General features: G+C 38.4%; 1 protein-coding gene across 12 annotated transcripts in view; it reads left to right on the top strand.

Moving 5' to 3' along the window:
- Positions 1-16820, top strand: part of GRIP1 (glutamate receptor interacting protein 1) — a 716930-nt gene that overhangs the window by 477036 nt on the left and 223074 nt on the right. For all 12 annotated transcript variants that reach the window (XM_055238452.2, XM_055238455.2, XM_055238451.2 and 9 more), the window contains exon 2: positions 7969-8049. In XM_055238452.2, the coding sequence (XP_055094427.1) occupies positions 7969-8049 (81 nt within the window). The remainder of the gene's footprint in view (positions 1-7968; positions 8050-16820) is intronic.

The following is a 16820-nucleotide window of genomic DNA, read 5'->3' as shown; positions in this document are numbered from 1 at the left end:
CCTACCACTCAGTTGCCATCACATGAAATCAAACACTGGTTCTTTAGCCCTCCAGGAATACTCGGATGTGTTCTAGCAAGTTTCTACCTGTTAATGCATACTTTTTCCCTGAAGAATGGTGTGCTTTTCAAACAAGAATTTAAAATGTGATTTTAAATAGCCAGTACTCATTACTCTGAGGTAATCCAAATTTTGCACCAAATTGTCATTCTAAAGCTAAGCATTTATTGAACCTATGAGAGACTGAAAATGTCAGCTGGCATAATGTAATGGCTAAACCAAAGCTTTAAAGCACATAGCCCTCTCTACAAAGAAAAAATGTGAAAGACATACTGAATTTAAGATTTTAATGTTTTTAATTGGGATCTGATATGGTCATGAAAATGAACTTTATGGAATAGATTGCAGCCCTTGACAAATTTTGATTCTTTGGAGATGAGGCAGTTCTGTGACTGCCATTAACAGGCTGGTTCAGCTGTCCTTGCTAGAAACAATATTAGGAAGAAGCATAGGAGTTATCATTTGTGATTCAGACACATTAGCAATAGGAATGCCAGAGGCAGAAAATGTGCAATTTCATGCTCATTAATTTCAGAGAGGATTTACAAATTAACCTGGCTAAAGATATTACTTTCCCAAAAGGCCTGCAGGCATCACTGAGCAGACCAGCTAGCACAGACCACTTCCACAAGGTTGTCCAGATGCTCCCGGGCCACCACCGTTCTGTTTGTCCCTGTGTGCAGATCAGAGGCTGGGTTCTGTGCTGGAGACCTTCCTGGTTGCAGGGGAACTGTGCAGATGCAAGGAAGCAAATTTGTATCTGAGGAGAAAGAATTTAAGGAGACAGTGCCATGGAAGATTCTTCCCTCATGTCCCTGCCATGAGGCAGAACATAACTTTTTATTTTCATTTGACCTTTACTAGCTAGGGGGTAGTAATTCAATACCATTTCCTCTCTCCACCTTAAAATGTAAATTGACTAATAGATTATTATTACAATCAGTCACTTGCTCCAGTGAATCTGACCTTAGATGGATCTAGTTACTCCTATAATTCAGCCATTTCAGGATTGTTGAGAGGTTTAAAATGGATCAAGGGAAGATTGAATTCACTCAAAACCATACCATTACAACAGTTTCCTTTCCATTTGAAGAAACCACTCCATGAGCAATTTGATCATTGCAGGCCTGGGGATACTCTTGGAGTTTGCTGACATGACTGGCATTCTGCCAGCTACTTTGTAGGCTGCCTCTGATGCGACCAAGTGAGACATTGAAACAGGTGTATCCTCACTACCTGTGCAGTTGCTGTTGGTCGTATGAATTGGAGCAGGGCTTTCCAAACGTGAACGTGCATACAAATCACTTGGAGATTTTGCTGAATGCAGACTCTGATTCCATGGGTTGGGGTGGAGGCTGAGATTCTGCATTTTTGACAGTTCCCAGGTATGCTCCTGCTGCTCATCCATGGTCCACATTTTGAGAAGCAAGAGTTAGATAATAGAGCAGTAAGGGAGAGAAATGATCTTATAACACAGGCCTACAACAATGTGAGCTATATTGTTGCCGTTCTTTTTAGCTTCAATATTTAATCCCTGAAGTGTTTATCAGATTATGGTTAAATTAGAAGACATTCTATCATTGTGAAGAAACCACTCTATATTTGCTCTTAAAATGAAATTATGCTCTGTTTGGGTGTTTTTTTTTTTTTTTCCAAAGTTCAAAAGTAAAAGAAAGCCAGACATGCCAGTTCATGCCTGTAGTCCAGCATTATGGAAGACTGAACTGGGAGGATCACTTGAGGCCAGGAATTTGAGACCAGCCTGGGCAACATAGCGAGACCCAGCCTCTATAAAAAATAATTAAAAAAAAAAAGTCAGGCTTGGTGGCATTCACCTGCAATCCCAGCTGCTCAGAGGCTGAGGTGGGAGGAGCACTTGAGCTCAGGAGTTTGAGGCTGCAGTGAGCCATGATCATATCTGCATTCCAGGCAGGGTGACAGAGTGAGACCCTATCTCAAAAAAAAAAAAAAAAAGCAAAAGATCTTGTCCCTTTAGGAATATAGAGCACATCTGTGTCTGAATTATGAAACAATAAGGAAACCTGCAAAGTCAAGGATAGACATTAATGCCATGCAGATGCAAAACAAATAACAAAAGGGAGGAGGGGAAGTAGATGGGGGAAATCATCTTTTCATAGTAAAGAGACTATCACAGGGCAGCACACTGCCTCTGCTTCTTGCCATCAAGCTCAAATCATTTCCTAATCTTCTGGTGTAAACTTAGCTGTATGGACCACTCTATCAGATTAGGGAAGGAAATGAAATTAATTCATTCTCAGTAAGTTGTAAGCAGCTCTCCATGTTACAGCCTCCACATACCAAAGCTGTAGAGCCAACGCCTGTGTAGGACTTGACAGCCTTCTGACTCTAGGAGAGATCATGAGTGCACTTTTTGCTTTGCCCTAGAAAAATAGGTTATTTGAATCAGGAATTATGAACAATTTAATTTCTTTAAATTATGTGGGGCCCTGTGATTGTAGTTATACATCATTTTAGCAAGAAGAGAAAGATATAATTAACCTCTGTCGTCAAAAAGCCTTAACAGTTATCCTTCAGGAAATCTTGCTTAAATTTCAAAGTGTGCTGTCAAACCACCAGGGAAACAAATGGAACTGGAAGGCTAGTGTCTATGGGAGAGAAGCAACCATGATATGTTCATGCTAACTGGGATAAAATGTTCACAGGAACCAATTACTGAAAAGATTATGGCTCCCCACCACACAAAACTACCATGTTATCTGAAAGCCTAAAATGGCTTATTTCTTGATTTTTCTGATTAAAAAGTTATAGATAAATTCCTAATGGTGGATCTCCCTTTCTCATCCTGTGCTTCACCTCCACCTAACCCTAAGCCCATGCTCACTCTCCTCGTCGGGTAATCCAGTACCATGTTCTAGTCTCAAATGCAGGGAGTAATGATTCTGCCATCACCACTCCACTGAAAGTGTCATTATCCTTTGTGTATTTTTAGTCTTAGTTTGCACATAGTAGGTACTAAATTGTGTGGCATTTAATTGAATTCAAGGGACAGATTGTTTCATCCACAGTGGATTTTATTTCGTTCATTCATGGAAACCAGACTTTTCTTTCAAGTTTGTAAGGACATGCATTGAGCACTGTGGCCTGTCTCCTCACTGCTGGGAAATGGTCATAATGTTTAACTGCACCAAATGCCTTATTTTTTCCTAATCAAGATGTTAAGGGGGTCTGCTGGCTTAGCAGGTGCCTCAATTGTGCATAATTAGTTGCTAGGAATTGTTCAGCATAGGCTGATTAGTCTCAGCCAAAGGAAATTAAATTTTCTTTCTTCAGCAAAGCTTTGAACACAACTAGAGATTCCTGAAACCATATTCATATCGGGTTCCTCTGCATAGCCCAGAGTGAGAAATGAGTCTCAGGAAATGGAGAAACAGGAACCAGCCTGATGACACAAGGATGCTGTTTGATACCAAGCAAACGTTGGAGGATTTGAGAGCATGAGGAGAACTGACTCCCTTCCTCACAATGTGATTCTCCCAGCTTCGGCATAGGCAGTTTGTGATGCAGAGTGAAGCATTGCTCCTTAGGTGCCCGCTGGTTGCTTTCCAAGTTTATAAACACCAGCTTCATGTGATCAAAACAAATGATCTGTGTTTGCACCTCCTGTGTTTGGCACATGAGGAGACTGGCCAAATTGGGGGGAATGAGAGGGACAGATGGTCCCCCCTATTGTTCTTCTTCTGCTTTAAGTGTATGCTTGACTAACGCTTTCTGTGCCTTTGTCACCATGTCAGTTCTCCCTGTTAATGGAGGGCATTTTTCCCTAGCCTCATGAGATGTCACTCTAAAGGGACCCATGTTCTTCCTTATTGTGACCAACATGTAAGCCCCTGCGGAGGGCCATCGTGTGTGACGGTGATTACCTAGCTGCTAAGATGTCGTTAGAAAAGGCTGGCAGTGCTGATACCCTGAGATGCCCTTAATGATTGCTTGAAGCATTCATTTCAGTGAGCAGTAGCTCACTAGCTGAATGTCTGCTTTGCCCCATAGCGACTTTTAGTGAGAATCCCTTGTTAATATGATCATCAAAGTCTGGGCTGACAGTCTGCTATGAAAATCATAATTCTTTTGTTTAAAGACATTAATTTAAAGGTTGGTCAACAAATCATTCTATAGTCTGAATGAAAATGAAAGCAAATACATGTAGATACCAGTTTTATAAAGAGTCAGATTTTTCACATTAAGTCAATACTTAATAGCTATTGGATGATAATGTGACTTTAAAAGGAATAGGCTACCAACCTAGAAAAAGAAAAGCAGGAGTAGGAGGGAATATAGTTTTATAACCAATGTTTGACTTTCTTCAGGTTCTTTGTTTACAACAAATGCTCTAGTTTGAAAAAGTGAATATAATTAATTCACATATTTTATCAGCAAACATTTAGTGAATGCCTACGATGTGCTAGGTACTGTTCTGATTGATTTCTTTGCTTGTCATTTGACCTATTTTTTTGTTCATTTATATATCTGGATGTAACTTGAAAGCCTATTTAGTATCTCTCCAATGAAACAAAGGAAAATTATTAACATAGATCTTATAATTCAGTGATCCTTTTAAGGCTCATCCTGGGGATCAATGAGCTGTATTGACATTGCTTTTGAATTTTATCTTCAAAGAAATGAACTGAAAAGCATAAATTAGTTCCATAGTACCATTCGTAAGTGTTGTTTGCTTTAGGCAACAAATATGTGGAGGAGGGAAGAATGGGACTTATATACACACGAAAATAATTGGCTATGTGGCTCAGGCTCATTTTCAAAGGCTTCACTGTAGCAATTAACTTACACCATACAAGGTCTCTGCTGGTACAGTGTGCCCACTCACTCACTCTTGTGACCCAGCAACCTGTGGACCCAATGACCTATGAAACCTTATTGTCTATCTAAAAGGAAATAAGATAAAGAAGAAAGAACATGGGACAAAGAACATAAGAAATTCCATCTAGACTCAATTTAGATGTGTGCCCTTCTATAAATTTATCTTTCTGGGCCTTAGTTCCATTTATAATGAAAGAGTGGTCTAGATTATCCCTTATAAGCATGAAATTCTAGGGATATATCCATAAAGCTGCATTTAGAGATGCAAGAGAAGGTGGAAGCCTCCATAGTTCTCCATGACTTTATGCTCAAGGGTTTGAAATGCACCCTGGACACTCTTGTCCTTTAGTATCCTACTGTGGAGCCATCAGCCACGGATTCATTCAGTGTGTTTTCTCCATTTCTATTTTCAAACAAGTTGGAATCAAGAGCTGACTTTCAGTAAATCACGTCAAGAGAGCTGGTGTTCATTCTGTGATGGGTAGCTTTTTATAAAAGGCCATGGTGCCTCTAAGGTATTTAAAATAAAGAGACGCTCTAAAGGAAAGTCTCTTAAAAACCAAGTGTTGTATTGTGCCATGCTGTTCTGCTGCTATGCCCTCCTTAACTCTGATGATCAATGTTGTCAAGCCTCTGCCTCCCTCCCATTAGGAATTATTGCTTTTATACTGATTGGCTTTGGCAATGAGGGTGAAAGCAATAACATTGCTTGGACAATATTAGATAACACTGAACTTTTTCATTCTGGTCCTTTAACCCAAACAAGATTTGGTTTCCAGATAATTATTTACTTTCGCCTGTGCTCAGTAAGGTCACTCTTGATACTGGGAGCAGGAGTGGAGGTTGGGGGTGGTGATGGAGAGGCTGGCCAGGTGCTCATCTATAATTCAGTTTCAACCTTTTAAGGATGTGCTCAACTAGACCATCTCAGTTCTAAATCAAGGAAGTTGTTTTCAAATATAAATGAGAAAACCATTTTACCAGGGTTCACTACTTCTGAAATGCAAACTGGGTACATTTCTAAAGAAATAGCTCCTTAAAATAGAGCATCAAGTGCAGATAACCCCAGAGTCTCCTGGGCAAATCTCTTATTGCCCTTTATAAAAATCCAACACTGGATTCAACTCAAGACTTTAATTGGCTGGAATCTTGACAAATAGAAAACTGAGGAAAGCTTTTAGGCTTCCAAGAAGATGCCATACCTAAGCCTGGTTGTTGTGATTGTTTCCTGGCTCAGTGCTCTATGCTCATAAATACACTGTTTCAAGGTTTTGGACAATGAAAGGAAATACATTTTTAAAGCAGTCTTATAAAGAATCCCAGGTTTTAATACATAGTACATTTGTTTTAAAAGGTGCTAAATGAAGCATATTGACTTTATTAACATTGTGAGAAAAGCACTCAAATATTCAAGTGACAATGGTGGGGCAAAGGGAGACTTTTATAGTGTAATGTTTACATTTTGTATTTTGTTTTGTGGATTTTAATTATACTCAAAATGGTGTTTGCAAAGAGAAGATACCACTTCTAAAGCAAAATGATGTTGACTGAATTGGTATCTGAAAGTTGGTAGTTTATCTTTATGGTTGGAAGAATATAAAAAATTGTGTGACAAATTAAATATAAACATGAAACAGCGTGACTTCTATTTTTTAAGTTAATTGCCACTTACATCAGTGTTAATCTTTTCCTTTTGTCATTGCGTATAAAGACCTTGTTAGTTTTATGAGGAAATCATGAATCATTTCAAACCAGAAGTTCATCCTAGAGAGGAAATGAGTTCCTCAATTTTGAAACACAAGCCATTTAGCTGGGAGAATTAATGTTCTCAGATTATAAAGCCTTGTTCTGAATGAATCCTTGTTATATGTAATAGTTTGTCATGCACAATATGGTTTCTTTAAATTCTTTAACGATTTCCTGCTATTATAAAATGGTAACAACAACAATGATACATCTTATAGTGTGGCCAGCAGTGACATTTAGATTATCTAGCTTGACTGAATATGCTAGATAATTATTTTACATTCTATTTACTCAAGCCATGTACATCTTATTCTTGAAATTTTTAAGGTTGTTATTCACATTTCTTTTACTTTTTGTAAATGCCACCATCCCAATTAGGAAGAATTGTCCTTTCAATTTTAACCTTAATATTTGCCATCCTAGATCACTACCCCTTTATTCCTAGTCAGATAAAATCCTTTTCAAGGTTAAAAAAAATCACCTTACTTAGAGCTGGATGGACCCATTGTCTCCATGATCTTGTCACCTGCTGTTTTAATCATTCAGCTTCTTACCTAACTCTCACAGATACATTAAGCTTTAGACCTTCTGTCTTCTCAGTTGCTCTTTTAATAATTCTGCAAGTTATTTTCATCTCTTTCTAAAAGAGCACAAACCAGCTCATTGCAATATATGTCTTCTTTTGCCAAACCATTGTTCCTTCCCTATTCTCAACCTAGCTCCTCTGGTCTTCCCTCTGAACATCTCTATCCCTCTGCTTTGCACTGGCTGCCAGTTCACACTCCCAGGAGGAACCTACTAACTCTGAGTCGCTTTGTTTCCCTTGCAATACTAACTCTCTGTCATGTGCTTATCTGAAATATTACCTTTCTTTTTACTTTCTTTGTTCTTCTACCTGATTATTCTTAGTGCCCATTGAACCATTTTATTTCTTCTTTGTCTTCATTACACCCATTCACTGGTACTTATTTATCAATAAATGTAGGTGACAAACAAATGATTTGTATACTGTATTTGCATACTTCTTACCATTTCATAAACATCTTCACGAGCACTATAGCTTTTGATCCTGACAACCCTAAGAAGTAGATGAGAATTTTATCTCTCTTTTATAGGGGAAGAAACATTCACAACATTTTCAAAGATTTATCCCACAGCTAACCCAAGTATAGGACCCAGGCCTACCAATACTTTCCACTGTACTGTACCACTTCTCTCTTGCAGAAGGATTGCAATCCATTAAAAATCTTCACTGCATTAGAAACTGGATGGAAATTAACCAAACGCTTCATTGTACCTTTGCAGATGAGAGTCCCTACACTAAATCCGCCAGCCAGACAAAGCCGCCTGATGGAGCGTTGGCTGTGAGGAGACAGAGCATCCCAGGTTAGACCAGACTGTTGGATTTTTCAGCTGTTTTACTTTTGAATCCTGTTATTTGGTGATTCTAAATAATTCCAACTTGGTAAAAAATAATAATAATAATAAATCATGTTATTTCACAGAGCATAGACTGAATTCTACACCACTTGTTCAAACAATATTCATAAAAGCTAGACTTTGGAAAACCTTGCCAACTTGTGAGAATTCATCTTGTAATCCATCATTGTAAAATCCTTTGCAAAATGACTTGAATTTGTATCAGCTCTACTCATTTACTTACTCTCATCTCGTTCTCAGGGGATGACTTTCACAATAGCATCCGTTTCTTTACTGAGCCATAGCTGGCAGAAATACGGGATTCACAATTGCCGCGACAGATCATGTATGCTGAATGCAAAATTATTCTTTTCTTCTCATCTCTTTGAACCTGAGTTTGCTTCCATTGGACAGCTCTTATAAAATTTGTGATTTTGTTTCCTTAGGAAAGTGTGAGTCATATTATTGTAATACAATGAGTCATATCTATGTCTTTCCAACAAAACGTTTTGAAGAAATATCTTTAAATGTCTTTACCCCAAAACTTCAATATTTTGAAGCTTTGATTTGCGAATGACACAAAAACATGTAAGTTCTGAAATTAAAGACGAAAGGAAATTCCAAATGCTATTCAAACAATCTGAGCTAGCTAATTCATGGAAAAATTCCTTATGGAAGCAATTGTACTTAGAAGAGTTAAAAGCATTAATGCATTTAAACGTTTATGTAAAATGATGTATTATATATTTTATGCAAGCAAATTGAGTACAGCTAAACCTCAGCTACAGGATTTTAGAGTACAATAGTTATAGCAATTCAGGAGAAACAAAGTGGTGTTTCCTACATTTACTGGAATGGTTTGGCAAATGTGTCAGTGAAAAGAAGAATTTTCCATTTGAATAAAGAGCAAGATGAATCCCATTTGTGAGTAACCCTCTTCATAATTATTCTTTATTTTTATAAAAATTTCAGGTGGTTATTTTTACTCTTATTCCAAAGGCTTAGAATCATTTTGAAAGTACAGGACTTATGAAGACACATATTATGAATATGTTATACATCCTTGTTTTGGTGCTTTGAAGATTCTAAAGCAATTTGAATTCTGCAATTAGATGGCATCACCCAGTGCCGAGATGTCTTCACCCAGTGCCGAGATGTCTTCTATTTTATCCTATAAAACATCATTCTTTATGGTGGTCACATTTAGAAAAACTATTACAGTCAGCTCTGGACTGTGTTATCTTCTTTCTCCTTGTCAGCATTAAAGAAATATCCCGTTTGAAGTTCAAGAATATCAGTTACCCATCAGTTCTTTCTTGGCTGCTCTACATTCACTGGTACTGAGTATTCCACTGCTGGGAAGAAGCAGGAGACTTCCCAGTGTCCTTACACCTCTATGGGATACTAAGCAAATATGCTATTATCAATGTTTTCCTTTCATGGGTTCTCTAGTGCCACATTCTAAACGACAACACGTCGTTTTCTTAAAGTCATTAAGTAGTTTTTTAAGTTACATGTTAAATACACAGAATTGGTTCATCATAATCCCTAGTTTGTGGCACACATTATTCTTCATCATGAATTTTGTCTTTTCCTTCTCTTTATGTTAGATTTAAAAGTCACTGGAATCATTAACTGTTGGTAAGTTTTACGAGATGTTTTCCTGGAGCTTGACCATTGATAGACCCCTTTTTGTTCATCTGTCTTAAGGTAGGGGCCAGAGGTATTAGGAGTGTTCAGAATCTTCTTAGTTATTTAGAACAATTAAAGAAAAAAGATTGCACCAGCCAGAGGGCTAAGAAACCAAAGTGGTTAAGAGTAGATTATCACTTAATAGTATTTTAGGGAGAGAATTAACAAACTTCTTGGAAATTGCCTGCTGACTGACTAATGACTCATGGAGTTCTGATCCCTTACTGTCTTACTTAAAAGTACCTGTGAACTTTTGTTCTGGCAAAAAGAAGAGTATTCTCAGATCTTTGGCCAAGAAGTAACTTAAAGAGAGGTGAAACCCAACATCCAGAAGTCTTGAGCAATCACCTACCGTGTCCACTTTTGCCTCCACTAAGTCCATCAGAGAGAGAAAAATGCACAGAGGAAAAGGCCAAGAGCTTCAAATGAAAAATCCTGAAGTGGTCTCCTGAACACTCCTGGACTAAGCTGGACCATACAGAGCTATAAGGGTCAGAATTCAGGAGAGTCCAATCTTTTGGCTTCCCTGGGCCATATTGGAAGAATTGTCTTGGGCCACACATAAAATACACTAACACTAATGATAGCTGATGAACTAAAAAAAGTAATAATAAAAATAAAAAAGAATCACAAAAAAATCTCATAATGTTTTTAAAACATTTACAAATTTGTGTTGGGCCACATTCAAAGCTGTCCTGGGCTGTATTACAGCCTGTGGGTTGTGGGTTGGACAAGCTTAATCTAGATGACATTTACAGTCTTAGTGTCCTTCTCCTGTGCTCACTCCCAATCCTACTTCCCTCAAGGTATTTTTAACACCCTGGCAACATAGAAAGATGCCTCTAGAGAAAAGTGCACCAATGAAAAGAAACCCTAAGGGAGAGTTTGGCTAATGTAGTAGTTTCTGACCTTCTCCATGCAGAGGCCCCTCCCACGTAAGATGCAGCTCCAAGGCCATTGACCTGTCCCAGCTGCTGGGGAGTAAGCAAACACAAGGAGGCTGAAATCATTTTTTTTTTTTTTTTTTTTTTGAGATGGAGCCTTGCTCTGTCACCCAGGCTGGAGTACAGTGGCACGATCTCGGCTCACTGCAAGCTCCACCTCCCAGGTTCACGCCATTCTCCTGCCTCAGCCTCCCCAGCAGCTGGGACTACAGGTATCTGCCACCATGCCCAGATAATTTTTTGTATTTTTAGTAGAGATGGGGTTTCACCATGTTGACCAGGATGGTCTCGATCTCATGACCTCGTGATCCGCCCGCCTCAGCCTCCCAAAGTGCAGGGATTACAGGCGTGAGCCACCGCGCCCAGCCGAGGCTGAAATCTTAACAGAGCTATGGCTTTTGCCTACATCTCCCCTAAAGCTCCACTCCCAGTGGTCCAAAGATGGTGACTGGATTTGACCGTTCATATTGGCACTTTCTCTGATGAATGGGGTGGAATGTAGTGTAAAAAGAGTATAAAGTAGCAGAAGGCACCTTAAGCTTCTCTATCTAAGTTTTATGAGATTTTAAGCTGTTCTTTGAAACTTATTCTATAAATGTAGATCTGGTGCTTCCTGAAGTTAACATTTATATACATACACAGAAATAAGGTTGCTTAATATGGACTCTACTATTTCCATGACTAATACAGAGTAACTTTAAACAATTCTGTCCCAAAGAGGTAAATCTGAATGTTAACAGAATCATAATTTGTTTTTATTCATGTCAAAATATATGACTCCTATCTAAACTCAGAATAACTACAGCAGTTATTTTATAATCACAAGCCAAATATGTGTCTTTCATTAAATACTAGTTCTAACCGTAAATCCTTTTATCACCCTCCTTTCCTCTTCCTGAAAAAGGAAATGGTTTAAACACTCTTAGAAGCAAAATGCATTTGCTTTGGATAAAGGAGAAATACATTATTCATGTTATTTGGGAAATTGTCATTTTAATAATGTCTCATATGGCATTAAATATAAGAATAAAAGGATTTTTAATCTTCCATCAGGTTTAATGAAATTTTTAATATGGATGACAGTAAAAAATGACATGAGTGTCCCTATGACACCAAAGTTTAAGTTTTTATTAGAGACTTAATATTTGATTAAAAATATTAGGGAGATGTGTTTTCAATCTCATTTCTCCCCATTAGTTTTCAAAAATAAGATAAATCCCAAGGACAAAGGTATTTAGAACTAACAGATTCTACCATATATCAATGTTTATTAAAAAGAATCTATTGATTCTCCTGTATTTGACAGATTACTGGTGAAATGAAGTTTGACCACTTGAAGGGTTTGTCCAAGTCGTTAGAGAAAATCTGTACAGACTTTGAGTTTGGCATATTTTGCAATAATTTGTGGTCTTGCCCACTCAGAGATGAGGCATTTAACCATGTCTGTCTCATTTGTGAAGGGAAGACAGGATACTACACTTGACCTCAAAGCCTAGAGTTAGTATATTACTTATTTGACTTGCCTCCTCTTTCTATATCGGACATCTTTTTTTGCTTACGTTAGTCTTGATTAATTGCCCAAAGAATTCTGGACAATTGACAAATGCAGGAAGATGTCAAATATTCATATCTATTACATTTCTAAACTTTGGTGCACCCAGGAAAATTTTCTTAAATCTGTATCCAGAATAATGCCATGAATGTTTGTGTGGGATTTTTTTTCCCCTCCTGGACTGTAAGAAAATATGCTTATCAATTTGGTCTTAAGGGAGTACAGTTTACATCAGTCTTTCTTGTTGCTCACATTTAGGTATTTGGGAGTGGGTAGTAAAAATATGAAGCTGAGAATCTGAAATGTCCAGTAGCCCAAGATATGTACAGTCAAGCTGATTAGAATGCATCCAGGAAATTCAACATCTATTGAACAATCAAAGTCTGGAAAATAATCCCCATAATACCACACCCTTGACACCCGGGAGGAGCTGGTGACCTTAAGTTAAGAGGCTACAACAGGAATTTGAAGGTTCTGCCCTCTCTGTTCCAAATGTTTCCTGTCTTTGTTATTCATATAATTAGATGCTTCGTTTGTGTAATTTTTTATTATTACAGAAGATACATAGTGTGACTTTTACACTAGGACTTTACAGCTATACCACTGTTCAGGTGTGTAAATGCCTGGTTCTGCTTCATCTGGTTAGTTCTACTATTGAGCTCCTCCAAAAAAATGAGTGACGCTGGAAACAGTGGCTTACGCCTATAATCCCGGAACTTTGGGAGGCCAAGGCGGGCAGATCTCTTCAGCCTGGGAGTTCCAGCCTGGGCAACATGGTGAAACGCTGTCTCTACAAAAAATGCAAAAATCAGCTGGGGATGGTGGCATGCACCTGTGGTCCCAGCTACTCAGGACATTGAGGTGGGAGGATTGCCTGAGCCCAGGAAATCGAGGCTGCAGTGAGTCTTGATTGCACCACTGTTCTCCAGCCTGGGTGACAGAGTGAGACCCCCTTTCAAAAAGTAAAAAATAAAAATAAACAAAAAAAATGAGTGTATCTCAGGGATGAGAAACCAAAGTCAGTTGAATCAAGCAAGTATGAAATGTCATACAAAGTACATGGTTGCTGCCCAAAGAAACTCAGGCAAAATCTGCTATTAATGAGGACATGATCAACATGGGGAAAATACCAAGGGATAAGTACCTTTGCTTCTCAGTCGGGCTGTCCCTGCATCCTCGCAAGCATCCCAGTGGGCCAAAGTGAGGACAGTGAGAACTAAAGGTCAGGGTGTACTCTGCCAAAGCCATTCAGTGTCAGCCTTAAGAAAGAACCTAAAATTATGTTTACAAGTGTTAAAATTACTGAATATTTAAGAAAGTAGCTAAATTACATTGCTTCTTTACAGATAAGTTTCTATGATTATAAAGTCAAGACTGATAGCATTGCAAATATACCTGAGATTCTGCCCCTCTCCCATGTCTTGTTTTGTTTTTCATAGTAGTTATCACTATATGAAATTAACTGATAAATTTATTATTTTTTTATTTCTCAGTCCCTAGCTAAAATGTAAGCTACAGGAGGGCAGGTCCTCTATATCTTGTTCACCTGTTATCTCCAGTGCATAGAACAGTGCTTAGCAAATGCTAGGTATTTGATCAATACTTGTGGAATGAATGAATAAGCAAAAGTCAGCAGGTAGATTTTCTCTGTGAGGAATCTGTGGCCCTAAGACTGGCATACTTTCCTACAAAAAAAAGTGCAACAGGTTCTCTGTTGACCACATGTTTTCTGTCTCATTGTATGCTGCAGCGAATTCTCATATTTGGCCTTGAAGCTCCACCCAACATGACATTTCCAAGAAAATGTCTGCTGCTCAAGACTAATGAATGGAATATAGGTCAGCCAGAAGCTAGAGACTTTGAAAAGCCAGAGGTTCCCCCTAGCCTCATTTGTTTCTGTTTGCCCAGAAAATGTCTGTGCAGTCCTAAAACACCCTAAGAAAAAGTTGAGCACCATTTAATAATAAAATTGACAAGATAAGAGTGATTCATTCACGTGTTCTGCTTGTAGAAAAGTGCTAAAAAATATGAGGAAAAAACCTGGTCTATAAATAGAGCAATGCAGAGCCGAACATATTACTTATTATGGCAGGTACGCATTAATTATCTCCTCCAGGGAACTGATCCAGTTTGCTATGTGGCTGGGAGTACATGCTGAGTGCTCCTCAAATAGCACAAGGCAAAACCAGCACCTTGATTTGTGTGTTCAGAGCCATAGCTTTCATTAGTGATTTGGAGAAATGACAGTCTATTATGTTTGAACTTCTCTTATGCCTTGGTAAACATTGGCTGAAATACAATAAAGTGGTGCATATGCAGCAAGTGATTTTTAAACAATAATTCTTCCAGCATGCAATTTAGGAGAAATTTTTTTGTGGTGACTGTGCTTTGATATTTCCCGAATCCCCGTTTGGGAACCCCTTTGTTACAGGAGAGGTGGCACTTGGTCAGTTTTGTGCTCCAGGTACATGTGATATCGGAGTGATTCTGATGACAGCTAGCAACAGCCTCCAGTGTCAGAAAAATTTTACAGGCCGACTGAGGATATGTCCATAAAAGCTATAAGGAAAAAGTCTGTTCCCTCTATTACTTTTGCACTGAAAAAAAAAAAATTAATTCTCCCATTCCTGGGTTTGGTAGACCTTCAACCTAGGGTTTTAGGTGACTTTAGAAAATTAGATTGGATAAAAGATGTATGGCTTGATTGGTATTGAGGAAAGTGAAGAAGCATCTTACATAGTTTACTGTTGAATAGAGAAGTTGGGCCTATTAATACTCTTTTCTTATCTATTGACCTTATATGACTCAGAACAGCTTCTCAAATTTCAGTTACTCACATGTCATCTTCATGATTTTTGTTATATATTTGTGTTCCACCTATACTATAATTAATATTATTTTAAGTACGTTTAAATTGGTATACTTTTTTACTTAGGTTTATCGTAGGCTTTACTATCTGTAATTTTATATGCTAATCATATTTTTCTAATATAAATAAATGTTTTGTAACTGAAAATTAAAAACAAAGGTTTCTATGTCACCTTAAATCATCTTGCATCCATCAATATTTATACACACCTACTTTGGGAAACACTGACTTGGAATGAGATGCTTCTCAGAAGACATGACTTTGACAACCACAAAACTTCACTTTGTCAGTAGTCAGTAAGTAGTTGTTGATTTGTAGTGCAGAAACATGTCATTCGAATGACCATGAAAGGCTTTGGGGGCTTCTGTTAACAAATGAAAAGAAACAGGAAAAGAGAAAGAGGAAGTTGAACAGTATTACGCCAAAGCTTAGGGAATAACAAGAATGAAATGATCATAGGAGTAACCTAACCTAGAGTGAGAGTAAGAGAGAGACAGACAGAGAGAGAGAGAGAAGGTCGGGGGAGGGGAATAATTATACAAGTACTAGTTACCATTTATTTCATGGTAAGTTTCAAGTATTGGACTAGCCATTTTTATGAATATCATCTCATTTCTTCCTCAGAAACATCACCAGGGGGAAAATAAGTTTTATTAATTCCCTTGTTACACATGAGCAAACTGAAGTTCTTTTATTTATTTATTTATTTAATTTTTTTTTGGAGGAGGGGGACACAGTCTTGCTCTGTCACCCAGGCTGGAGTGCAATGTTGCGATCTCAGCTCACTGCAACCTCCACCTCCCAGGTTCAAGTGATTCTCCTGCCTCAGCCTCCCGAGTAGCTAGGATTACAGACTTACGCCACCACGCCCAGCTAGTTTTTGTATTTTTAGTAGAGATGGGGTTTCATTATGTTGGCCAGGCTGGTCTTGAACTCCTGACCTCATGATCCGCCTGCCTCGGCCTCCCAAAGTGCTGAGATTACAAGCATAAGCCACTGCACCCCACCAGCAAACAGAAGTTCTGAGAGCTAAAGTTGCTTGTCTAAAATTACAGGGCTAGAAAACAGTGAACCTTGGATAAACCCCAGTTAAATATAAATTTTGACCATAATCCTGAGTAGTGAGGGAGGGGAGAAGGCGGTGAAGAGAATCCTTACTTAGAATGAAATGTGAAGACTGACTTCTCGAGGCCAGTTGAGCCTCTGCTCGGAAGTATCAAGAAAGTGTGGGGTGAGCAGAAGCCTCTCAATGTGGGTGATCTCTGTCCATCCAAGTCACAGACTCCATCTCAGTCCTCACTGACTAGAGCCCTCAATTAGAGGGGCGTTAATGAGTAATGGTTTGGGGTCACAGGGCTCATGCCATTATCTCTCTAAGTAACCGAGTACTAGGAGAAACTGAGGAGGCAAACTACCTGGGCTTCGGGTTGTGTTACAGTTTATTCCATACACTTATGCCTTTCAGAGCTTTCCAGTCAAGGAAAGAAATTAGAATTGGCCAAGCAGGCTTTTAACTACTTATTCTGAAACTGGTAACACCATAACTATGCTTTATGTTTCCCCTTTAAAACCACAGAATAATGCAAAGCTGTAAGACAACACCGAGAAAATGAGACGAGTCACTGTGTTCTGTGGCATCATAGTCAGTCTTGACTCACTGACTCTGATAATGTCTATCTAT

Source organism: Symphalangus syndactylus, chromosome 13 (genome assembly GCF_028878055.3).
Source record: "Symphalangus syndactylus isolate Jambi chromosome 13, NHGRI_mSymSyn1-v2.1_pri, whole genome shotgun sequence".
NCBI lineage: Eukaryota > Metazoa > Chordata > Mammalia > Primates > Hylobatidae > Symphalangus > Symphalangus syndactylus.
The sequence above is the reverse complement of the archived record's forward strand: the minus strand, read 5'-3'. Positions and strand labels throughout refer to the sequence as shown.